Source organism: Perognathus longimembris, chromosome 2 (assembly GCF_023159225.1).
Source record: "Perognathus longimembris pacificus isolate PPM17 chromosome 2, ASM2315922v1, whole genome shotgun sequence".
In the NCBI taxonomy this organism is placed as follows: Eukaryota; Metazoa; Chordata; class Mammalia; order Rodentia; family Heteromyidae; genus Perognathus; species Perognathus longimembris.
In genome coordinates this window covers 137,766,128-137,790,656 of record NC_063162.1, presented here as the reverse complement: position 1 = coordinate 137,790,656, position 24,529 = coordinate 137,766,128, and the positions used below count along the sequence as shown (strand labels likewise).

At 48.9% G+C, this 24,529-nt stretch overlaps 1 protein-coding gene across 1 annotated transcript in view; it reads left to right on the top strand.

Annotated features, from left to right (window-relative positions):
* Plxna4 (plexin A4) overlaps window positions 1-21,090 on the top strand; it is a 416,125-nt gene extending 395,035 nt beyond the window's left edge. The window contains exons 26-32 of the mRNA XM_048340243.1: window positions 4,418-4,521; window positions 5,308-5,407; window positions 6,555-6,745; window positions 7,546-7,715; window positions 11,531-11,743; window positions 16,893-17,043; window positions 19,226-21,090. Of these exons, the coding sequence (XP_048196200.1) occupies window positions 4,418-4,521; window positions 5,308-5,407; window positions 6,555-6,745; window positions 7,546-7,715; window positions 11,531-11,743; window positions 16,893-17,043; window positions 19,226-19,321 (1,025 nt within the window). The 3' untranslated portion in view covers window positions 19,322-21,090. The remainder of the gene's footprint in view (window positions 1-4,417; window positions 4,522-5,307; window positions 5,408-6,554; window positions 6,746-7,545; window positions 7,716-11,530; window positions 11,744-16,892; window positions 17,044-19,225) is intronic.
* The last annotated feature ends 3,439 nt before the right edge of the window (window positions 21,091-24,529 follow it).

The window sequence follows — 24,529 nt, the reverse complement described above, 5'->3', positions numbered from 1 at the left end:
GATGCACTTCTACTTAAGGAATTTAAGTAGAATTTAAGTAGCTTCATGGTTCGTGTGTGTGTGTGTGTGTGTGCGTGTGTGTGTGTGTGTGTGTGTGTGTAGGGAGAGAGAGAGAGAGAGAGAGAGGAGAGAGAGAGAACTGCTTCCTGTCTCTCAGCTTTTTCACTTTTGTGGTCCTTGCTAGGTGTCTAGGTGGTGAGGATATTGAGGCTCTAGACCTCCTGGCTAGATCTAGTTTTCTACCACTTGAGCCACAGTTCCACTTCCAGCGTTTTGCTGATTCATTGGAGATAAGAATCTCATGGACTTTCTTGCTTGGGCTGGTTTGGAACCACAATCCTCAGATCTCACCTTCTTGAGTAGCTAGGATTATAGGCATGAGCCACTGGTGCCTGGTGGTTCAATTATTTTATGTTTGAGAATTTACCATCCCAATAAAATTCTCCTCCTTTTCCCTTTTCTCTTTTTCTTCCTCTTCTTCTTTCTCTTCCTCTTTCTATTCCTCATGGTACTGAGGTTTGGACTTAGAACCTTGCACTTGCTAGGAAGCTAATCTACCACTTGAGCTGTACCCCCAGCCCTTTTTGCTTTCATTATTTTTTTCTAGCAGGATTTTCCACTTATACCTGGCTGAACTAAAACTATGATCCACCTATTTATGCTTCCCACCACAGCTAGGGTGAAAGACGTGCCGCCACCACACTGAGCCCAGGTTTTTTATTTGTTGAGAGGGGGGTCTTAGAAACTAAAACGTTTTTAAGCCTGAGTCATATCCAAGCTAACCTGGAACAGCGATCGTATCAGTCTCTACTTCCCAAGCAGCTAGAACTACAGGCATGAGACACCACACCCAGTTTTTGCTCCTCCCCCTGCACCCAAATGATTAGGTGGTCCCTCTTCTTGCCCCAAGACTAATTTTCTGACTTTTTCAGTAGTCACACTGACCCTCTCATAGCCTTTCCCAGCCCTTCTGTGGTCCTTGCTAGGTGTCTAGGGGTTAAGGATACTGAGTCCCTTAGCCTTCATAGTCCCTACTAGATCAAGATGTATATAATATATATACATATATAATACATGTGTGTATGTATACGTATTGAGACCCTGGACCTCCTTGGAACCCACCTGCTGACAGGTATGCAGAGCAGTAGAACTGCATCTCCCACAGCTTCCTGTTCCACCATGGGATTGGGGCAGTCGTGGCTCTCAGACAGAGCCTCCTTGAAGGGCTCAGAGTAAGTCAGGGCAGCCAAAGCAGAACAGAGTCACTGGTTGTGAAGTGGGATCCATGCTTCAGGATTGTGAAGGTAGATTCTCATGGCTTTGATAAGACTGCCTCCTCTCTCAACAGCAACCTCCTGAGGTGGGTCTGAGAGGGTGTGGATTTAGGAAGCTGGAATGGGGCACACATGTGCTGCTTAAGGGCCCAGAACTTTTTTTTTTTTTTTTGGCCAGTCCTGGGCCTTGGACTCAGGGCCTGAGCACTGTCCCTGGCTTCTTCCCGCTCAAGGCTAGCACTCTGCCACTTGAGCCGTTTTCTGTATATGTGGTGCTGGGGAATCGAACCTAGGGCCTTGTGTATCCGAGGCAGGCACTCTTGCCACTAGGCTATATCCCCAGCCCCCAAGGGCCCAGAACTTTTGTATACTGATGACTTGGTCCAATGCCCAGCTGCAAGGGGAGCTTAGGAAAAGCCATAGAAGTGAACTTTGCTGATCTTAGTACAATGAGCAGTGGCTTGTTATGATGACCTCTAGGCCTGTCTTTCTGTTTTTCATTTCGTTGGTCAACATCTGCCAAGAGAAGTGCCTGGTTGGGTCTCTGAACTCCAGTCATCCCTTGTTTAACCCAGGTGGCTCACAGTTCTTTCTGATTGTAGCCTGCCATTGGGTCATACACTTGAGAGATAGGACTTCTTTTTATTAAGTACAAAATAGACCACCATCTCTCAGTCACATTCCTTCACTTATTCATTCACTTATTCCCTCACTGGATAAACATTATCCTCTGAGTATCAGGCTTGCCCTGCCTGTAGGCAGCATCAATTTCATACTCCAAGGTCAATCTGTCCTGCTGCAGCTGCCTGGGGGAGACATGGCCATCTTTTGCCCTACTTTCTAGAATGGGGACATGGAAGTAGACTGATTCCTGTTTGCTTACATAATTGCCGGACCTGACTCAGCTGAGGTTGCTGAGTACAGCCGTAGTGGTTGTGCACAGCATACCCTGAGGGGTTACACAACATGGAAGTCCTGCATTGGGATCCACAATCAGTTACTTGCCATCATTGCTCAGATCTCGATGAGACTGATGAAATTCCACCGGCCAGGATGCCAGTGTGGTTGCGAAAACTAGATGGCTGGTGCTTGGTGGGTACTAGTTTCATCTAGTCTTGGCAAGCCCCATGGCTATGTCACTGAATGAGACACCCCAACATCTCTACCGATAGGTAAGAGAAATGCAGAGTACTGACCATCTTCTGTGTCATGTCCTACTGCTGTCCCCATTCAGTGCAGTCTCTGACTTAACCAGGGGCCACTCACATACCACACAAGCAGTAGGGCCCCACTGCCTGCTATTCAGATGCACGCCAGTGTCTCCCTCTGGCATGTGTGCATGCAGACCTATGCGCAGCTTCAAAAGCATAGCAAAAAGAGACATGCATGCAGCCAAATGACAGGCAAAACCACCAGCTACCAGGTGCTCTGGTGGGATATTTTCCTGCTGCCCATTACCCTGCCTGCCTAGCTGAGGTCCAAATTGTTGCAGACAATTCCAGCTGTGCCACTCACTAGCAGGATGAGGACAGGCATCCCCAGAGACTTCTCTGCTCCAATAAGAAGGATGTCATCCTTATGCTTTCATTCCTTTGAGCCCCTGCTCTGGGCTTAGCTCTAAACCAAGCAGCAGGGAGGCCCTGGGGGACCTTGTAGCTAGGGGCTTGGCAATCAGGAGCATCTCTGTTTCTCCTCAAGACAAGCTGCTCCATTCCGGGCCTTCTGTCCAATGGGATGGCCAGCATATTCATAACACAGGGAGGAATCAGTGCTTTTTTTGTGCTGCACAATAGGTCCTGTTGGGGACCCACAGCATAGCGTTGGGGAGAAGGAACCACAGTAGAGTAGAATGCAAACCTCTGTGGGCAATGGGAAAACCTTCTTGGCAGGTCAAGCAAGGGCTGTTAGGTGACTCGTGCCCACACCTACCCCCACTCTAAGCTAACCCATTGCTCTGAGTATGGTGCAGAAGTGTCAAAGCTGCAAGCCAGTGAACAGGGTCTTGGCTGTCTGGAGACCAGACTGCTGGCTTCTTGGCTAGAACACATGTTGTGTATGAGTTTAAGAGGCTGTTTCTCCTTAGGGAGGATGCGTGCTCATGAGAATGGTATGTGTGAGGGTGCATGCACATGCACATGTGTGTGCAGGAGAGCTGCTATGCATGTGGACTTGCCCGTGTGTCCATTTCAACACTGGAATGTATATCTCATCCACATGTGGTTTATACTAAGTAGGGCAGTGATTTCTGATTGATGAGAAGCGGACTCTTATTTCCCATTGATCTACCAATGAGTCCCTGGGTTGTTAATGTCTGGGCCCATAACATTCGCAATATAAGGGAATGTAAAGGTGCATCTCAATATTAAAATGAGTAAGTTGCTTAGATTCTCCAGTTGGTCTGAGTTATTTTTTTGGTCTGAGGACAGTCCATACATTTTTACCCAGTCACCCTCCCAAGGATGATCCTCCCACTTCCAGGCTTTTTTTTTTTTTTTTTTTTTTTTGGCCAGTCCTGGGCCTTGGACTCAGGGCCTGAGCACTGTCCCTGGCTTCTTCCCGCTCAAGGCTAGCACTCTGCCACTTGAGCCACAGCGCCGCTTCTGGCCGTTTTCTGTATATGTGGTGCTGGGGAATCGAACCTAGGGCCTCGTGTATCCGAGGCAGGCACTCTTGCCACTAGGCTATATCCCCAGCCCCCACTTCCAGGCTTTAAAGAACAGAACACCTTCCTGGAGTGGGCATGGATAGCCAGTGAGTAAACCTGCAGCATGTATTCATTGGCTCCCAACTTCAAATCCAGATAGCATGAGATGCATAAGGATGTCGCCATCTTGAATTTGTTACTTACTTTAAGTTCTTCGTCCATTCAACCAGTGCGTACTAAGCACCTGCTTCTGGCAGATGTGGCCAATCATGGCACACATGACAGGGAAGGGCAGGTAATTTTATCCCCATTTCTCTTATGTCATGTTGCACTAGGATTAGAATAGAATTCAAGGCCTCTCTCCATTGACAATGTTGGCAGTGGTCCCCCTGGACAGGGGCCCTTGTCTCTTTGTGGATGTGTCCTTGAGGTAACTCTGCAGATTCTCACATAGGAGGCTTTAAAGAACCTCTCTGAGATCCCACCACCCTCCCTACAGAATGGCGACAAGGAAGCGGGGCGAGGATGATCCTACAAGACGAGGACGTTACCACAAAGATTGAGAATGACTGGAAGAGACTCAACACAGTGGCCCACTACCAGGTAAGGTGAATGGGGAAGATGGGAGTTGGCTAAGTAGGCAGGTGGCCATCTCCTTGGCAGTCTGAGGCCTAGAATTACAGGGTCACATCTAGCAGGGCTAGATCCCCAAGGCCCAATCCATTTATTTTTCTTTGAGCTCTTGCTTGCCTTTTGCCACTCAAGGTTAGCAGTCTACCATTTGAGCCACACTGCCACTTCGGGCTTTGTACTGGTTAATGGGAGATAAGAATCTCTTAGATTTGTCTAAGTGGGCTGGCTTTGAACTGTGATCCTTACGTCTTAGTCTCCTGAGTGGCTAGGATTACAGGTGTGAGTCACCGATGCCCAATCCTTTCTCATCCATGGTCCTTGTTCTTTTCTGGCCCACAGATGTCACCCAGACAGGAACTCTGGACTCTTTGGAGATAGGATGCTAACATGTGTGCTTCCTACAGGGTACAGGGAAGAGTCCCTAAGGAAAAGCCTTTCTTTAGAAGTCCCATGGGCACTTAAGGTTGGGGTCTCCCAAGGGCTTCATGATAGAGGAGATAAAGGGGGAGATCTGCCAGAAGACACTCCACACAACAGTGACAAAAATAGAAGGCAGCTTCAGAACTCAGATCCACATCTGGTTTCACCAGAAGGAAAGGTGACACACTCGAATAGCCCTAAGCTCTCTAGCAAGGTGATAACTGTCCCTTAGGATCAGATCATCAATTCGTCAATCCTATAGGAATAATCTTGATTTGTCCTTACATCCTGGGTGGCAGTTTCTGTGCCTAGGCCCTTAGAAACCTTCTCCCGTAGGTACCGGATGGTGCTGTGGTGGCTTTAGTATCCAAGCAGGTGACAGCCTATAATGCAGTGAACAACTCCACAGTCTCCAGGACCTCCGCAAGTAAATACGGTAAGACCTCATCAGGTGTCAGGGGGATACCCAGTGCCACTGGAGTCTTCCAGGGAAGGGGCAGCAGGAGTTCTGGCAGTCAGGGGGGAGAGCCAGGCTGGAACCGGGGAATGTGCTTCTAGCTAGCGACTGTGATGCACAAGCCTGACACCCACGAGCAGAAGCAGATCTAACCTTCATGAGTGTCTTACAGTATCTAAGTTGTTTTTCCTTTTATGGAACTCATTATCTCACATCATGTTGATAACAATCCGGTGAATTAAGTAATTATTATTTCCCCCTATTATGCAGATTAGTAAATTATAAATGAGAGGCAGAGAGGCTAAATGACTGGTAAAGGTCACACCGTTATTATGCAGGGGAATAATGGGGCAGGTCCAGGTCTAAAGCTGGGAGGTTGGAAGGATAAGAATGCAGGGGGTAAGGTGGAGGCGATGGGGGGTGGGGAGGGGAGGGCATTCTTAGTCTGCCATCACTGGGATGTTTGAGAGGGAAGTCACCTGCCCACCCTGAGCCTTTGGTGTTCTTACTGGCAAAACAGGTTGGGGTCGGGGGAAGCATGAGGTTCTCAGGGCATTCTGGAGCATAAAGAGACAAAAACATAAACGGTGCCTGCTCCCAGCAGGCTGTGGTTCTCAGCTTGCTCTCCTCATTTTCACCACACTTGACAAATATTGGCAGGGGGTTTGGCAAATAAGTGGACCGAGCTGGCCTAGGCCGAGCGGGGGAGGATAAAGGTGAGCAGGTGTCCCCGCAGTTCCCCAGCAAGCTGGCATTTATGAAGGGAGACAGGTTCTTACTCTTCGTATGTGCTTAATTGGCTACGCAGAGCACGTGGCACCACAGGACTTGAAGACGCTCACAAAGAAAAGCGTAAAAGAAGTACAAGCATGTATTTTTACAAATTGAATAATTAAGGGTTGATGTAACACAAAGTACCGGCAGAGGCTTAAGGAAGAAGGACCTGAGTGGGTGGAATTCGCTGCAGATAATTTCCAGGAGGGGACAGGAGAGGTACCTAGGTTTCCCGGAATGGGTCAAACTAAGACTAGGGGCCAGTGGCAGCCAATTGCAAGAGTCAGTGCTTTTCTGGGTTCGGGGCTGTGTAACCTCATAGCCCTTGGTTTGTGATCCTCCCTACTGGCAGAAAACATGATCCGGTACACGGGCAGCCCTGACAGCCTTCGCTCTCGAACACCCATGATCACCCCAGATCTGGAGAGCGGAGTCAAGATGTGGCATCTCGTGAAGAACCATGAACATGGGGACCAGAAGGAGGGGGACCGGGGAAGCAAGATGGTGTCTGAAATCTATCTAACACGACTACTGGCCACGAAGGTAGGGGATGGGGGAGGGCACGAGAACAGGGCACAGAGAGCCCATGGGGTTTCACTCCTCCATAGTAAATACTGGAGCTGGCAGATACCCAGTGGCCATGTTCCTGCCTGCTCTATTAACCGCCCACGGGCAGCATTGCCGGACCCTTTCCCAAGACTGAGTTCAATCCCATAATCCAGGTAAATTCCACCTGGACGGCAGCATGGCACACCGTGTGAGCATTTATTCCTGTCCCTCCTCCACATACTTGTTCAAGAGGCACAACTGCATCTATATTCATTTTCCCACCAGGCCTTTTGAAAGAATCATTTCTTATCCAGGGTACTGTGTACCATCACTAGGTATGGTTGAAAGTTGGGGCTCCATCAGTGACTTTCCAGGACCCACTTCTAATCCTGGTATTGGGGACAGACATTCCATGCCTGTAGTTTCAGCCTTTTTCCCTGGAGCCTGGGCAGGCTCAGCTCTCTGCAGAGCCAAGTGAGTAACTGTTCATCAGCTGGTGTGATTAATGCCCACACAGACCTGGCAGATTGTGTTTGTCTGCTCTGACCAAGTGCGCACTCATTAGCATTTGTGAAAAGTGCTAAAGCCACACCCCCAGAGCATGTGAAACCATGGGGCTGGCAGAACAAGGCTCATGGGGGCCCAATCAGCAGGTCCGTCTACTGTTCACATGGCTTACCTAGTTTCCCCCAAGGGCAGAGGGCACATCATCTTCCCTTTTCCTCCCCTCCCCTCCCCTGCTCAGAGGAACCCCTCCTCAGATCTCCATGGGTCTGAACACATCCGCTCCACAGGGCACGCTGCAGAAGTTCGTAGATGACCTCTTTGAGACCATCTTCAGCACAGCCCACCGAGGCTCCGCCTTGCCCCTGGCTATCAAGTACATGTTTGACTTCCTGGATGAGCAGGCTGATAAGCATGGCATTCATGACCCGCATGTTCGCCATACCTGGAAGAGCAACTGGTAAGTGAAGGAAGAGGCCAGTGACCTGCCCACCCAACCCTGGAGGCAAGGAGGCAGGACCCCAACATGGCTGTCCTCTGCCTTCCTCAACTGGGACTCTACGTAGACTCATTCTCTACCCCTCCCTCATTGTCTCCCACTATCCTTCTGTGCTCCCTTCTCTCTTTCCTCAAATCTGTCTCTTGGTCTTTCTTTCCAATCAGTCAGTCATTTAACATTTATTAAATTAGATCCATGAACAAAACATTAATGTGTCAGTGCCATAGCCAGGCTACTTTCACATCCAAGTACCTCCCGAGTGTGGGAAAATGTGCTAGACACTGAGAGTGCTAGACGAGTCAGACACGCCTCTGCCCTCAGTGGGCAGACAAGGAAGGGTATGAGAAAGGAAGTCAGGAGCTGGGAATATGGCCTAGTAGTAGAGTGCTTGCTTGCATGCATGAAGCCCTGGGTTCGATTCTTCAGCACCACATATGTAGAAAAAGGCAGAAGTGGCAGAGCCTTGAGCCAGGTCCAGTGCTCCAGCCCTGATGTTCAAGCCCCAGGACTGACAAAAAGAGAGAGAGAGAGAGAGAGAGAGAGAGAGAGAGAGAGAGAGAGAGAGAGAGAGAGAGAGAGAGAGAGAGAGAGAGAGAGAGAGAGGAAGTCAGCTCTCTGGACAAAGAGACAAATGCTCTGATAGAGGATGTATTGTATGCAACAGATTATGCAGGGACCACATCTCACGTTGATTCACGGACAGAGTCTTGATGCACACCTAGAGGTCACCTGGCTGAACAAGGGATTGTTTCTGTTCTGTTCAGTAAACTCTTTCCAGGCTCTGGTTGGGAAAGAGACCTGCCTATACCTGAATTGCCTTCTCTGGAGACCATTCACTTCAGTTGTCCACTTTGGTTCCCTCTGTCTTTGTTCAACATCTTTACCATCATTTGTGTAGAGAGTGAGTGCTTTCAGGTTGAAATCACAAGGCATCAGTTTGTAGCACATAAAGGATTGTACAGCATGAAGTTCAGTAAATGTTGAAGATATGTGGGGCCAGTGGGACCTCTGTTTGAGGTTTCTCCCTTGGGCAATACTGGCTGATGTTCAGATGCCATTCAGATTTAACTCCCTATAGCCTTCACTTCATCTCCATTTCTGGCTGTTCTTCCTCAGCTCTTGCTTCCAAGTTAGTGTAGGCCTGGTGCCCAGCCTTAGGAGTGCTGAAATTGGTCAAGGCTCCAAAGACACAAGCAAGAGCCCCTGATAATCAGTCCCAGGGCCAAGAGCACAGCACAGAGAAGGCAAAAGTCAGGCTAGGGGCAGCAATGTCATTTCCTGGGGCGTGCTCTGGCCTCACTTCTCTTCCACCCGGAGGCACTCTTGAAGAGGTAGGAACCTGGAATGCAGGGTTCATAGCAACTCTTGATGCTAAAGAGCTGGGTTCAGTGGACATGAACCCAAGCTTTCTGAATTAGTCAGAATTCTAGATTGGTTTCCACTCACTGTAGCAGCACTTGGGGGAAGCCATTCTTCTGTAAGTCCTTCTCATGTAGCTTCCCTTAGGCCTGTCTCTAAGTAGAGGGACAGTTAATGTTTCCTTCTTCTTGGCATTACTTGGGAGCTGTCCAGGGGCATGTCCCCACCCTCCACAGTTTCTTTCATCAGTGAATCTTCCTTCTTGCACATCACCAGCCTTCAAGACGTAAGAGCTGTTCTTCTCTTGAGGGGAGAGAGCTGATGCGTCTCAGAAAACCCCTGCATGCTCTTGGGAGCCCACCACAGGAATGGCTCCTACATGGTATCTATGCTATATGTTTTGGGCCTGACCCCCACAAAAGGGATAGGTGTTCCTGGTGTCATTGGTCCCTGAGGGCAGAAGCAGAGCCTCATGTGGTCATCTCTTCCAGGTCCACAGGTACAGTTAGGAAGTGGGGTAGCAGTACCAGTTCTCCTCTCAGAAGACACTTACCTACCCCTGGCCTGACCCATTGCTACCCTGAGCAAGATGCAGTCTAGCATTGCAAGATCTGAATACTGACTTGGGTGCATTGTCTCTGACTAAAGAAAGGTTGCTTCTCTATTCTGGCCTGAGATTTAGCTCACCTCCGCCACTCACTTCTTCTCTAGTTCCCTACCTGTTCTCTTTTAAATAAATCTCCTGCTCATTTAGCCTGAGTGGCTGCAATCAGTCAAGATTAGAAGCACCTCTAATGTTAATAACATGCTAATATTTCATCAGGCAGGAGCCTCATGGAGCCTTGGCTTTCTTGTTGGATGCTTCTGTCATCACAACTGGCTTAAGGATTGAGGAGTGGAGCACATGTGGGGCTCCCAGCATGGATTACAGAATGAGGCTTCTAGAAACACAGGAAGATGATGACGGAGGTCTTTGCTAGCTAGCTAGCTCAGTCTTCATTCAGGATTCTGGGTCCAGCAGCTGTGGTCTCTCTCCCCTCAGGAGGGCCGGGCAGCTGTGTGAGCCCCTTTCCCCTGTGCGTGGTGCCTCTTAGCTGACCCAGTGCCACCTCTTCCTTTTCTGTTGTGGATCTCCAACGATGGAACAAGTGCCACCGCACACCGTCAGGTCTTGGTGCACTGTTCTCTTTCTAGAGACTTAATGAAATACTTGTTGATTGATTGGCAACCATGAAAGTCAGGTCTTACTGTTTTCATAGCATTTGTTGTTGGAGCATACTGACGGCGGTTAGAAACAACACGTACAGAAATACTGGACTCAGAACATTGAAATAATGGAATTTAAAGGGCTTAAGTTCTAAGAGGCAAGCCAAACACATGCAGGTATTATAACTGTCACCAGCAGGGAGAACAACCTCCCAAACAACAATAAAACATCAGGGAAAATGGCAGGAGGGGAAAAAGACAGAAACAGAGGGAAGGAAATGCAACAGTCCTTTCCCGGGCACCACCCCCTTCTTATGGGCATCTCAGCCAGTTGGGTGGGAGCCTCAGAGCAGACAGTGGGCAGGAAGAAGGCAGCCCAGAGAGGAGGGCCTGGCTCTGCCCTGTGCCAGGGACCTTTGCAGCAATAAATGGTGACCACAGGACCCAACAGCACTGTGCAGTTATCTCCTGTTGGGTCTGCCGACGCTTTTACCCACTTGCAGCCCAGCTTTACCCAGCTAAGGGACACCTATGTGTTTTCAAAGCACAGATGATCAGAGGTGTGCCCTCTGTGTGGGCTTGGCATCTCCTTTAGTGCCACATAGAACCCTATGCATTCCTGGGCATGCACTTGCCACCATGTCTGTCCTGCCCAGCCCATCTCCTGGCTAGCAGGAGATGTTAGGTGGGGAGAAGAAGGGGCTCCACAAGGCAGATGACGGGATGAGTGTGGTGTGGCGGCCTGGATTCACTTAATAGTACTGGTTGTCAGCCTTTGTGCCTTTTCTAGACTGGATGGAGCCTGTGGTACTGGGCAGGGAGGAAAGGTTTGAGGGTCAGATATGAAGCTTAGCTTTCAGGTGATTCTCTATAGCTTGTCAGCAGATGCTCCTGACATCAGGCAAGTGGCAGAGAGTGGAGTAGATGGTCTGAAATTCTATTCTGCTGCTTCCCATACAACAGGAAGATGCTGGTCTTGTGTCACAGCTGGGTACCAAGTCCTCTCCAGTATCCCCCAGCTGTATGACTCTTCCGGCATAACCCTGCTGATCTCCAGTTGCCTGGGAGATAAACTAGGGCCCAACAGATCTGTCCCACACCCCAAGGCACCTAAACACTGTGAGCTCCCTCTCCATTGCTCCTTCTATGTAGAACTCTCTGGCTATGCCACTGCCCCCTCTCCTCACTCTCTGCCTATTCCCTCCATACAGCCTCCCCCTACGGTTTTGGGTCAACATGATCAAGAATCCACAGTTTGTGTTTGACATCCATAAGAACAGCATCACAGATGCCTGCCTCTCCGTGGTAGCTCAGACCTTCATGGACTCTTGCTCCACATCAGAGCACCGGCTGGGCAAAGACTCACCCTCCAACAAGCTGCTCTATGCCAAGGATATCCCCAGCTACAAGAACTGGGTGGAGAGGTGAGTATGGGCTCCTGACTGGAACAGCAGCTTCCCCCCCCCCCCCCGGAGGCTCCTCCCTCTCAGTGAGCTGGCCACCTGCAAAGTTCCTCCCACAGTTGCCACACTCAAAAGTATCATGGTGTCCACTGAAGCCAGCACTGGGAACCTCCACCGCAGCTCACCATGCCCTTCGCTTCCCTATACAGAAGGACATGGCTCTTAGTGGCCACAAGACCTGCTAGGCCCAGGAAGGAGATATGGTTCTTTGCTCTAATTCCACCTATGAATACACACACACACATATACATGTATGCATACATTAGCATTCTATGTGTGCATGTATGGCATGTACACAAGCATGATATACATGCAGTATATATCTGCATATATAATACATGTGCATGCCATAGATACACACGTGTACCAAGCATACATGCATACCCACACGACAATGTCCCTCGCAGTCTCCTGCCATCATTCTACCAGGCTGTCCATCACCTTCCTGCCTCCACACACCTTGCAATGCTAGTGTCTGTGATCCCCACTGCCGTTCCTTCCTTCACTGGCCCCTTTGAGATGCTCCCAGCCAAATCCACAGAAAGGAAAGGAGACGGTGTTCTCTGTGACATCACCTGCTGCCCTGACGTCACAGAGCCTAGCTGTCCCAGGAGCTGGTGTTTCTGGAAGTTGCAGTGATGCCTGCTTTGGTATGGTCCTCATCTCTTCACTCAGGCTCATCCCTCTCAGCACTAGCCTCAGCCCCTGCACTCCATAGGCCTTTCCTGCAGGAGGTGACCTGTCGGAGGGGGTCACCTGTCAGAGGGGGTTACAGGTGGCCCATTGGGGAATGGACTTGGGGGTGCCTCACATCCGAGTGCCCTCTGTCCCATAAGGAAGGTTAAGGACTAAATCTGGAAACCATCCATCCCAGTGTAGAAGACGCTTAGCCCCATCCTGGAAGTAGTGGCGGGGGAGGGGCATACCTCTATTCCTTTGCACATCTACCCAGGAGGCAGAGGCTGATGAGCCCCAACATGACATCTTGTACAATTGGGCTATGTGGCACTTGACCTGTTCCATGGAGCTCTCCTGTTCCAATGTGCAGGCCCCCTCCCTCTGAGCTATAATGGTGGTGGGGCCACCATTATATATTATATCATGCTGCTAGGCCTGGAACCATCAACCAACACTTTACAGAGGCTTTGAAGGCCAATTTGGGTGACCACACTGAAATACCTTTCACACCTGCATCTCCTTCCCTTACCATCCACTGGGCCCAGCTTCTGCCAGTTCTGCCTATCTCATCTCTCTGCAGACTAGTTAACCCCAGTGTTTAGCTCTCCAGGGCTTTGCTCTGTACACAGCTCCCAAAGGTCTGGGGGTCTGGCCCCCATGGGTGCAAACTCATTGGGAGAACTGGCTGAGGTTGGTAGGGGTGGGATCCAGCACATTCAGAAGGGCTTACCTGCAAGACGAAATTCCACAGGAGCAAGTGCAAGCACAAGACTCCAGGCTGACCTTTCTCCTCCTCACTGCACAGCCCACTGATGAGAATACTTGTCTGAAGTTCATTAATGGGGCTTAATTGCATTCTTCACAATCAATGAGGCATCTTGGCAGAGGATCCCAGCACTCAAATACCAGCATAGCAAGAATGAGAAGGAAGTGACTGTACAAGGTAGAGAAGGCCCCTCAGTGTCATGGCAGACGGAGGAGTCATGGAGGGAGTGGGTTCATATTAATCAAAGGCAGCATAGAAGATGGGGCCACTCAGCAGGCAGCCTGGGACAGAGAACTGGGTGGCAAGTCAGCTAGACTCAGCCCTACACCCATTAGGGTGCTGAGCCAGTTGGTTCCACTCTATTCGAACCTGCACCAGATGTGGGCATGTGATTGGTCCACCTGTGAGCTAGCGTGGGGCCACAGACCTGCACTAATCCAGTTCAGCCTTCTCAACACACAGGCAAGTGGGGAGATGGAGCTGCTTGGTGGGGACTTGAGCTCATGTTAGGGAGAAGAACGACAGGAACATGCAGGCAAGCATGTATTCATTAGCTTCAGACAAAAAGGCTCTGTCCCTGCCCTCCCCCATCTCACATGCCGTCTCCTTCCCCATACACATGTATACTTTGGGAGAAACGCTTTGGGTTTTCAGTGTTTGCCACGTGATAGGCCATCATGAAGGACTGCATGCTGGGTATTTCTTCCCGTTTCAGCAGGAAAGGGTCCCTTGCCTGTCCAGGCTGTGGTTCCTTGGAGTCACAGAGGCAACAGCAGGCTCCTGACACTCTTGCAAAAAGCCCAACAGAGCTGGGCACTGGTGGCTCACGCCTGTAATCTTTGCTACTCAGGAGGCTGAGATCAGATGATCACAATTCAAAGCCAATTCAGGCAATCTGTGAGCCTCTTATCTTCACTTGAACACATCCCCCAAAACGCTAGAAATAGAGAAAAAAAAGTATCTCAGGGATAGTGTCCAGACCCTGAGTTCAAGCCCTAGAACTGGCACAAAAAAAATAAAAACAAACAAACAAAAACAATCCACCACTATGACTATGGCAGGTTTTGGACAGGCCACAGAAAGCTGAGGAGCTTTGCTTCTCACTGGATGGGCTCCTAGATTTTTCCATCCTGGTCTGAAGCTCTTTTGTCTGTGGGTAACTCAGTAGAACTGTCTAGAAGGAGTGTTGGACCCAGTGCTGCATCACTGGCTGGTGACCATAACAAGAAAACACTGTTCAAGCAAGAAAATATTGTTCAAGCATCTCGTCAGTGTGGCCCTAAAAACAACCTTTACTTGAAGACTTATCTTGCGTGGGCTGTATGGGAGTTGTGAGGAGACAAGGACACAAATCTCTCTGGGAAGGGCAAGGTTGGGAACCACACTGAAACCTCCAGTCTTCCACCATAAAATGGAACATGGGTGTTTATTGTGTTCCAGAAATACTGGCAATGAATTGAGAGTTATGCTGGAAATTTTATACCTAAAAATTCATTAAATCACTCTACATTTATACTAGAGGCATGGCTTAAATGCTAGGGTGCTGCCTAACAAGCACAAGGTCCCAAATCCAAAGGCCAAGAAATAAGGAGGAAAAAAGGAAGGGGAGGAACAGGAGGAAGAGAAGAAGGAGGAGAAGGAGAGGAATGTTTTCATGATGTGGTTTGATGTCAGCCTGGGCAAATAATTAGTGAGCCTCCCCTCTCAACAAATAACTCAGGCTTGCACCTGTGACTCCAACTACAGGAGTGGCAATAGTTAAGAGGATTGAAGCCCAAGCCACCCAGAGCAAAAGCGTGACACTCTATCCAAAACTTAACTGAAGAACAAAGCGTCAGAGGCATGGCCTAAATGGTAGACTTAGCAATTATGAGGCCCCGAGCTCATACCTCAGTACAGCCAAAACAAAAATAAAAACAATCAAGCAAGTCTAGCTTGGTATATGTCTGTGATCCCTGTAGAGAATACAAAGAAACATCCCTATAGAGCTATAGAGAAGGCAATAGGCAGGATTATGCACCAGATTAGTCCAGGCCAAAAATGTGATAGGCTGTCCAATAATTCACTAAGGCAGGAAGGAGGGGAAAGGGCCAGGATGGTAGATTGTGAAAGGCAGAAATCCAATTTAACCTGGGGCAGCCCCATTCTCCTCATGGCCCTCGGTGTGAGAAAGGTCATAGCGTTAGGGCTTTGTCCTTATCCCTGTCCCAGCAATGGGCCAAGCCCTCCTGGCCAGGGAAGATGCAATCCGTTCACGCTCACAGGCATTGGTGCTGTCCACTGGTTCCCTGCTGGGTTCTCATCCACGTAGCTCCTTCCATCGCCTCTGCCTTCCTCTTCCGACACACCAGGCTTCTTCTCCCTGCCTTGCTGTCCCTGCACACTCAACCACAGGCCTGAATCCCACTAGGGCTGTGGATGTGTCAGGCAGCAACCTCTCTCCTGGCAGCCAGGAGTGTTCCAGTTGCCAAGTGATCTGTTGTTTTCTTCTGGGCCCCTGAGCTGATGGTTAGAGGAGCGCTTGAGTGCCATTTCTGTCAGCCTGTCACATGCAAGCCCTGGGCCCTGTATGGGATAGGTGGAAGTAGGGAAAATGACATGGGACTGATGACTGGAACAGAAAGAGATGATGTGGAATGGAAAGACACAGGACCAGGGTACAGGATGAGATTATCCCCTGTGCTTATGCTCTTGTGATGGAGACTTGAGACTTGGGAAGCACCACAACCATCACCATCACGGACACTAGACCATCCTTAAGTGGCTGCTGCACCTCTGACCCAGTGCTCAGGTCCTCTGCTTTACCTCATTCCTGCCCTGGTGACTGCTCTCCCTTCGAATCTGCTTTGGCTCTTCTCATCCCAGCAGCCCTACGCTTAGTGCTGGCTGGGCCAGGCTGGATCATTGCAAGACCTGAGCTTAAGACCTGACCTTGTCTTTGCGGCTACCTGTTCTGTTTTACTGTTCTTTTGTTTTCTCCAACTACAGACCGAAAAGCACATAGGAGAGAATGAGAGGTAGCTGTCTACTTCAGGGTACTGAGGCCGCTTAGTTCCTCATTAGGAAACTGCACAGCTCCCCTCTGGTGGGGGAGTTGGGGGTCTGATGCATAAAATGTCAAATTGCAGAAATTAAAAATGTAAATGCTGGCATCTAATTAACCAGTTGACAGCAGTGCACAGCTGCAAGTGACAGTGACTGATTGCCTTCTGCCAGCCTCTCTCTGAACAGCCCCCCCCCACCCCTCTCTCACTAACCTCCAGAGAGCAGGGGACACAGAGAAGAGCAAAGGTTTGGAAGAGCCCTTTAGCTCTGCTGGAGGAGACTGCATCTGTGGGAGGGGCTTAGAAGGGACCCCAGGCAGGCTGGAGCCATCCCTATGACTCTACCCACCTGCAGTGTCCTAGCTGCTCCCTATACCTTCCCTTCTGCCTCCTGCATCTGAATGAAGCTGCAGATCGAGATAGCTCTTCCTGGGGCCAATGAAGCTGCCCAATAGCAGAGAGAGACAGAGAGACAGAGATCTCTGTAGTGGTCACAGCACAGGAATCCAATCCTGGAGTGCAAGTGGAGCCCAAGGTTCCAGGCCTGGTGCTAGAAGCTTCTATTCTCCTGCACACTGTCTGTATAGACTCCATCCTCTCTCTCCCTCACTCCCCCATGCAGGTATTACTCAGACATTGGGAAGATGCCAGCCATCAGTGACCAGGATATGAATGCATACCTGGCCGAGCAGTCTCGGATGCATATGAATGAGTTCAACACCATGAGTGCGCTCTCAGAGATCTTCTCCTACGTGGGCAAATACAGCGAGGAGGTGAGCCATGGCCTTCCCAGGCCTGTGGGGAAGCAGGAGGGCAGAGATGGTAGACAGCACTGCATGCCTCCATGCACAGGAACAGCCCACCCTGTGAATATCCCTTACTCCCTCTGTGGGGATACCACCAACCAGACCTGGAGCTGTTCTCTGAAGACAGATGGTGAGAATGGTCTTGTCCACACATTCTGCACCCATCCCCATTCTTAGATAGACAGATCCATTTTTTATATTTTTCCTCTTATTATTCTTATTTCTCTCCACTATGCCCTTCTTTATTTTTTCATCTCTTCTTGATCTAATTATCTTTGAACAAATACCTTCCATTTCCATGGAGAGACCATATGCTGTGGTGTGATACTGTGTGAAAACAACAGAAATGGAATGGAATGGAATAGAGTAGAATGGAAGATGACAGAAGAGAACAGAATGAGATAGAATAAAATGACAGGATAGAACAAATGAATATAGAAATGGAATAAAATAGAATGAGTGGAGTAGAAGAGAATAGAATAACAATTAGAGTAGAACAGTAGAATGGAATAGAGTGGACAGAATGGAATGGAATGGAAAAGAAAAATAAACCAGAACAGAATAGGGATAGAGTGGAATGAGTTGGAAGAAGATAGACTAGAACAGAATGAAATAAACTAGAACACAATAAAAAATATGGAGCAGAATGGAATGGAATAGGGTAGACCAGAATGGGGTGGAAGGGAAGGGAGAAGAGAGGTATGGGATGGAAGAGATTAGACTAGAACAGAATAAAATAGAAATGGAACAGAGTAGTATAGGGTAGGATATAAATAGAATGGAATAACCTGTGTTTTTAATTGTGTTCCCTAGTCAGAAAACCCCACCTAGAATAGTTGGCATTGCAGACTCTGCCTTCTTTCTAGTCAGAATGAAAATGCTCTTTCTTGGCCATGAAAGTGTAGAACAAGTGAACCAGAATCCAGATTCCCTACATCTGAGCACAGCATTTTATCCTTCTCTGGCCAGAAGGCTGTAACAGAAGCTGAAGCAAGTACCCCAAAGTCTCTTCTTCCTTATAACCTTGACAACCAGACAGGGTCTAGGGAACTCCTGATTAATGGAGCTCTGGGAAGGGGCCTGGTATCCTACAAGCCATGAGCAGCACATTCTGTGACTCCCAGATCAGGGGAAAGCCAGTTGCGAGTCTCTCAAAGGCAAAACCCTGGAACCGACCCTGTAGGCCAGAACTGGTTCAGGGCAGAGCTTTCCCCTGTCTGTGACAAGACAAACAATAGGGATGATGCATAATACATCAATGTAAGTCTTCAGCTGCCTTACCTCAGGAAAAAAACTGTCCTTTAACCTACACTTTAGTACACTCGTCTATGCTTAGGCTCAGAATATCCAATCTGAATGAAATAATGATGCTAGGAAATGGTAATTCTTGTCTATCCCAGAAGTAAGCAGCTCTAGCTCAGTCTCACCAATTATTAATTCATTAAATGGCAAATGTGGTAGTTCCTGCCTGAATTCCTAGCTCTGAAAAGGCTAAAGCAAGAAGACCACCAGTGCCAGGGCAGGCTGGGCTAGGCAAACCTAATAGAGACTTGTCTGAAAAAAGCAAAAACAAGTTTTAAAATAGGAATCGTAGCCTCTCTTGAGCTGTGAGCCTCCTCTTTCTCTCTCCCCCTTCTCTTTTATCCCTGCCTCTCAAACCCATAACCCTAATACATTCTACCTTGCTTGCCTGGTGCCTTCCATGGAGCAGGCATTGTGCCTATGGCACACATGTACATGATTGGATCCTCTATGTTGGATCACACTAGAGATAGATTAGTAGTGCCTGTGTGTTACAGATGAGGAAGCAAGCACCTTCAGAAAGGTCAAGTTTTGCCCCACATCACCAAGCTAGCAATGGCAGAGCCATTACTCAGTCTCTCATCTCTTGAGTCCAAGTGAGATCTAAAACATCATTTCCATCATCACCACAACCATTGGGTGTCATTGTCCTTTACCAACCATCTACCTTCAGAACAGGCTTTGGTAGACCTTACCCACCAGGCACCAAGGACCCAGCAGCCTCCTGTCTGCATCAACCAATACATTACTTCTCAACCCTTTAACCATAACCATGGCCATGCTGTATCATAAATAGCACATACACACACTCAAACCTGTAACCTTCCTCTTGTTCATCCTTCTACAGATCCTTGGACCCCTGGACCACGATGACCAGTGTGGGAAGCAGAAATTGGCCTACAAACTAGAACAAGTCATAACCCTCATGAGCTTAGACAGCTGAGAACCGTCCTTCCAGGGCCACCCTGGAGGGAGGGACACACCAAGCCGTGCCTCAGTCTAGATTATCATCTTTACCAAGTGCAAGTTCCGACAGGCATCAGCAGCACTCCGAGCAGCGCTATCTCTCTCCCCCCCCCCCCCATCCCCTCTCTGCCTCTTTTGTCTCTCCCTCCTTCCTGGATCCCATCTCTCAGTTGTTCTGCCAAGGCAATTGGACCAAGCCACCAACCTGCAGTTAGGTGGCCAGGTCTACCTTGAAGGACCTGAGCAAAAGATGTCAGAGCAGAGCAGAGCTTTCTCTTCCAGCTGCTTTCGGCTCCACGTGTCATCAGCAGGCCCCAAATACGGATGAGGAGCTGTCTGTGGACAGAGGACTTTCCTATGCTGCTACTTCACCATTTCCTTTGAGAGTCCCCAGTTTGGTCCAAAATGTGGCGTAGGGAAGTGACAGTGAACGAGCTCAGTATTACCTTCACTGAGAAGACATCACCTGGCTCTCCCTTCCCACACTCTCAGCTCTAAGGGGCCAGTCAATGGTCTGGGTGCTTCACAACTGTGAGAAGAAAGGCCTTGCCTCCTCCACGCGGCTGGGTGGGGAACATGGGAGAGGTGGGGAGGTACTCTTTGCAGCACCTCTCACCTGTGGTCCAGAAGCCTCCCATCGACTTCCAGTCCTCTTGGAGCGCTTCCACGTGTTCAGCCTCCTCCTCTGCCTGTGGAAAGCAGGCCATAAGCAAGTAGAGCAGTTACATTCCACCATGGAGATGCTCCTAGCAGCAGAAATGCAACCTAGAGGGGGGAGAAAAGGAAAGAGTCGCATCTACTCCAGAAGCAGAATTTGTTGTTACTGATTCACCCCCAAATTCAAGTGTGTCACAGTCATCGTAGTCCATTGCCAGAGCCTCAAGCGATGTCTAGAGAAGGCATCTCCACCCTCCTTGTCATCCTTCATCAGGGTCAATGTGAAATGCATCCAGGAGATTCTACCTCCAGCCGCCTCCAAGGCTCCATCCCCCACTGTCCTTGAGAACTCCACAGAAGGCCAGGGTGGACAGCCTCACCTCCATCTTTCCCCTGAAGTATCTGGTTCCATTGCTATGCAGATGACTTTGTCACTGGAATGTCCAGACCTCTAGGGGGATCATTTCATCTACATCTTGGCAGTCTTTTTAGTCCTTCTACTTCTTCATCCTTTCTTCAGTCATCATTGGAAGAAATATACCCAAGCACAGCCTCACTCAGACAAACCAAAATACCAGCCAGCCTCAGTCCCTAGCTTGTGTCTAGGAGGCACTGGAGAGCCAAGCCATGAGACCTGGTTGGAAATAGAGGAGGCATATGCAACTGACCACACTCATCTCTCCACCTGTCCTTCCGACTGTGGGTCGTTGTTCTAGCCAGTCAGGCAGATATGTGCTCAGAAATAGGTATGAGGTGAGCAGGGGCTGTGGCAAGACATGGTATAAGGGTAGGTCCTAGAAATCTGCCATCTGGAAAAGGACCCTAGATACTACATGGTCTCATCTCCACCCTAGGGGAAGTTCCAATCTCATATGGTCTGCCAACCCAGGAGACAAAGAGAAGCAACATGGAAGGCTGATTTGATAAGGATTCTAGTCTTGATTTCACTCGACATGAGCCTCACACAGAGAAGGAGCCATGCCATTTCCAGCAAAGTCCATGCAGCATCCTGCACTTTTAAGAGCACTGCATCTCTGAGATATGAATCAGTGCGGGGGTGTGTGTGATGGTGTGTATGTGTGATGGTGTGTGTGTGTGATATGTGTGTGTGTGTGTGTGTGTGTGTGTGTGTGTGTGTGTGTGTGTAGAATGCAGAGAGCTCCAAAGTATGTCCTATTGTAAGAAAATGTTGACGTGGCTTTCTTCTCTGCCCCTTCCTCAACCATCCATCCTGAAGTGTCAGGACATTGTAATACTTGCTTTCTGGGCTGAATATTGGTGGGTGGGAAGAGAAGTCCCCTGTCCATAGGAAATCAGGGTGGTAATCTGCCAAGGCCTGGACTTTGGTGACCCAAAGCAGGACATCATGTGGCATTGTGAAGAACTAATGGAAAAGACATAGCACCCTAACAAAGGAAGAAGAAAATGGGAAAAGAGACATTTGAAAAGAGAGCGAAAAAACCAAATAACCAAAGTTTCTGGCAATTGAAATGCCAGGTGAAAACCCATGGAATTCCTATCCTTGATCATTTTCTTTCTTCCTTTTTAGGTCCTTGCCACAGGACCTGGCAAGCCAGAACAGGTGCATGTGGGGGGTAGACTGAGGAAGAATTTCAGCCACTAAAGTATATTTGCACATGTGAAGGGTTGAGGAGGAGAGACACAAAACCTATTTAACACAGATTTGCTGGATGGAAGCTGTGTGTGTGTGTGTGTGTGTGTGTGTGTGTGTGTGTGTGTGTGCACGCGCGCGCGCATTTTGATTCTTTTTAAGTTTTGCACAAAAAGAATAATTAAGCAGAAAAAAAGACTGCTATCATGGTTTTGCTGAAGCTTTTGATTTTTTACTGTGTTATTATTGTTATTACTTTTGCGGTACAGGACTCCCCTGCTCCCTCCCCATATAAACACACCCTCCATGTTTCTGTCAGAAGCAAAACTTCAAACACCTCAGAGGAAAAAAAAGTCAGGAAGATGGTAGAGAAGGATAGAGGAATTTCCTGACTGTCCTCATTTCTCCCAAGGGGAGCTTGAGGCAGATACTTTTGTTGATGGCCTGGGTTGTTTCTGGCATTTTTGTTTGTTACTGTCTTTATGGCTTGGAAATCCTCCTTCCTTTTGCTATTGGTTTGTTTTTCCAGTTCATACTTTTGTTTTGTTTTTTGATGCAAGTGTACTATGATTAAATGCAAAGACAGGCAACATTGTCCGAAAGCTGTCATTTCCCACCAAATCACTCCCAACTCCTCTTGGCAGAGCAGAGAGACCCATGGTGCTTCCCCAAGTGGCCCGGGGGAAGCCTGCAGAGAAAGGAGGGAAGCAAACTGGGTCCTGTGGAATGGAGGTGTCCTCGTGGCCTCCATCCAAGTCAATCTGCAGTCACAGGTCTGGTGAAGGTGGAAACTTTTTCTCACTCCTTGAGTCTGGGCAGCCAGCAAGAGAGAAAACATCACAGCCAAAATGGCTGGCCTAAGTCAGATGGGGATTTTGCAGTGTTGAAGGGAAATGGGCCAATGTCTGCTAGTGGCTGGAATCTGGGGTCCTGAGTGTCAAAGCGTTGGTAGAGGAAGCCAAGAAAGATAGCTGCAGTTCCCTGGGTCATGTGCCTCCCCAGGTGTGGGTGGACTTGGCCCCTTCTTTATCCTTCCCTGTAAGGGGAGATACTGATGCCCTTTGGTAACTACAGATCGTGCCATTAAGTGGAGTTGGCTATTATGTAACTGCCTCAGGAATATACTTCCTTGCCTTTTTAAAATCTGGTAACAGGATGCCTTCCTGGCCGAGGTACGTCACAACTAACACACACAATCACGGCCAGAGCCAGTCCTAGCACCTCTGCGAGTGAATTCTGGGTGCTTGGGTAGAGCCACACACAGAAAGAGAAGTCATTAAAAATGACTCCCAAAGTTTGAAGCAGACCACCAGAAACACCCCCAGAGAGAATCAGGAGCTGCTGATGTGTAAGGCCTCTCTGTCCTCAAATCCCCATATGTAGCTGCACTTCCCACCCAGAGTTAATGTCCTGTACTGTCTCTGGCTCTCCACAGCCCTGACATTTCCATCCCTAAGGTCTCTGGTGCTCATGTGCTCCATTGCATTTGTGGCTTCCGCCTGTGTCCCCACTTTAGCAGCTGGCTTCCTCCCACACAGGGCCTCCTCCACAAGGCCATTTATTGAGTCAGCTCCATTCCAGGTCAGCTCAGCCTCTGGGACTGCCACAACCCACCCTTTTCCAAAGCAGCCTGAGTAGTAGGGCTTCCCACCCACAGCCAACTTCCTGCGGGCCCATCTTTGGAACCACAAGCAATGATATTGACCTCCACTCTAAAAGGCAAGTTTTGGCCACTGTCATTTTTTCTTAAGTATTTGTTCTTAGGGGAGCTCAATTTCCATCTGTCCTCTTTCGAAGGACTGAGGGACACTACCTTTGATTTAAAAGGATAACCAAATGTTTTATCCAGTGAAGGGTTGGTGCTCCTGTCACCAGGACAAACTTTCCCTCTAGTTTTCAGAGTGCCTGGGAGTGGAGGTTAAGGTGTGGGAGGCCATCCAAAGGCAGAAGGCCCACAGATTCTCTTCTCATGACCCTTTCAGAATGGCACCCCAGCCACACTCCCAGCAAATCCCTAAAGGACTCCAGGGCCTTTGTGTGAGGTCTGGAGATAACCCTACCTAGAGAGCTTTGGCCCTGGCTCCTCCCCTTCTTGCCACCTCTTGCTCATCCACATCAACATTCTCCTTCCAGCTCCTCAGGAGCAGTGACCAAGGGCCCCTGACTCCACACTCTGTCCCTCTTAAAGAAGCTGTGGGCTATTTGTTTGGGATTGTATAGTTCATTATTTTTTGTTCTTATATTTTAAGTTTGAAAGTAAGGATGGAAAGCAGGTGTGGATGTATAGTCTATTTTACAGGGTGGGGGGCGGGGGTGTGTCAGGGCATGGGGAGGTAGAGACACACCAGCTCTATCTTGGACTGAGGTGGGGTCTCTGCTATTAAGAAAGAAAGGGGTCAGGGATTGTCCATTTGGGCTAGGCCAGAGGAAGTGCTCTCTGTGGCTGCTAATACCTCCCAGTGCTTCCTCTGGGCTTTTGATGGATGGAAGCCACCATGTCATCCTCCTCCTCCATCTCTGGCCTCCTCCTCCAGGGCATTCTGTGCAAAGCATACTTGCGTCTTCTTTTCCAACTGGGAAGCTGAGGGACGGTCACAGGTGACAGTGGAGAGGCAGCTTTTCTTGACTGAGAGGCTGACATTGCAAACTACTCTCCCATGATACTCTGGGTGGGCGAGGCCCTCCAACTGGAAACAAAAGGATCATTCTTCCCATTTGGAAAGTAATCCATGCAAGAAAAGTAGCAGACGTTAAGAGAGACACTTAAGAAAAGATAAAGAAATAACAAACCCTTGCTCCTAATAAAATTATTTTTATTAGGGGTGTATCTGATTTTTTTTAAGGTAGGATGGGGGGAGGGGTTGTAAAAATAATACATGTTCATTAGCGTTCCAATGAAATTCCTTGAATAGACTC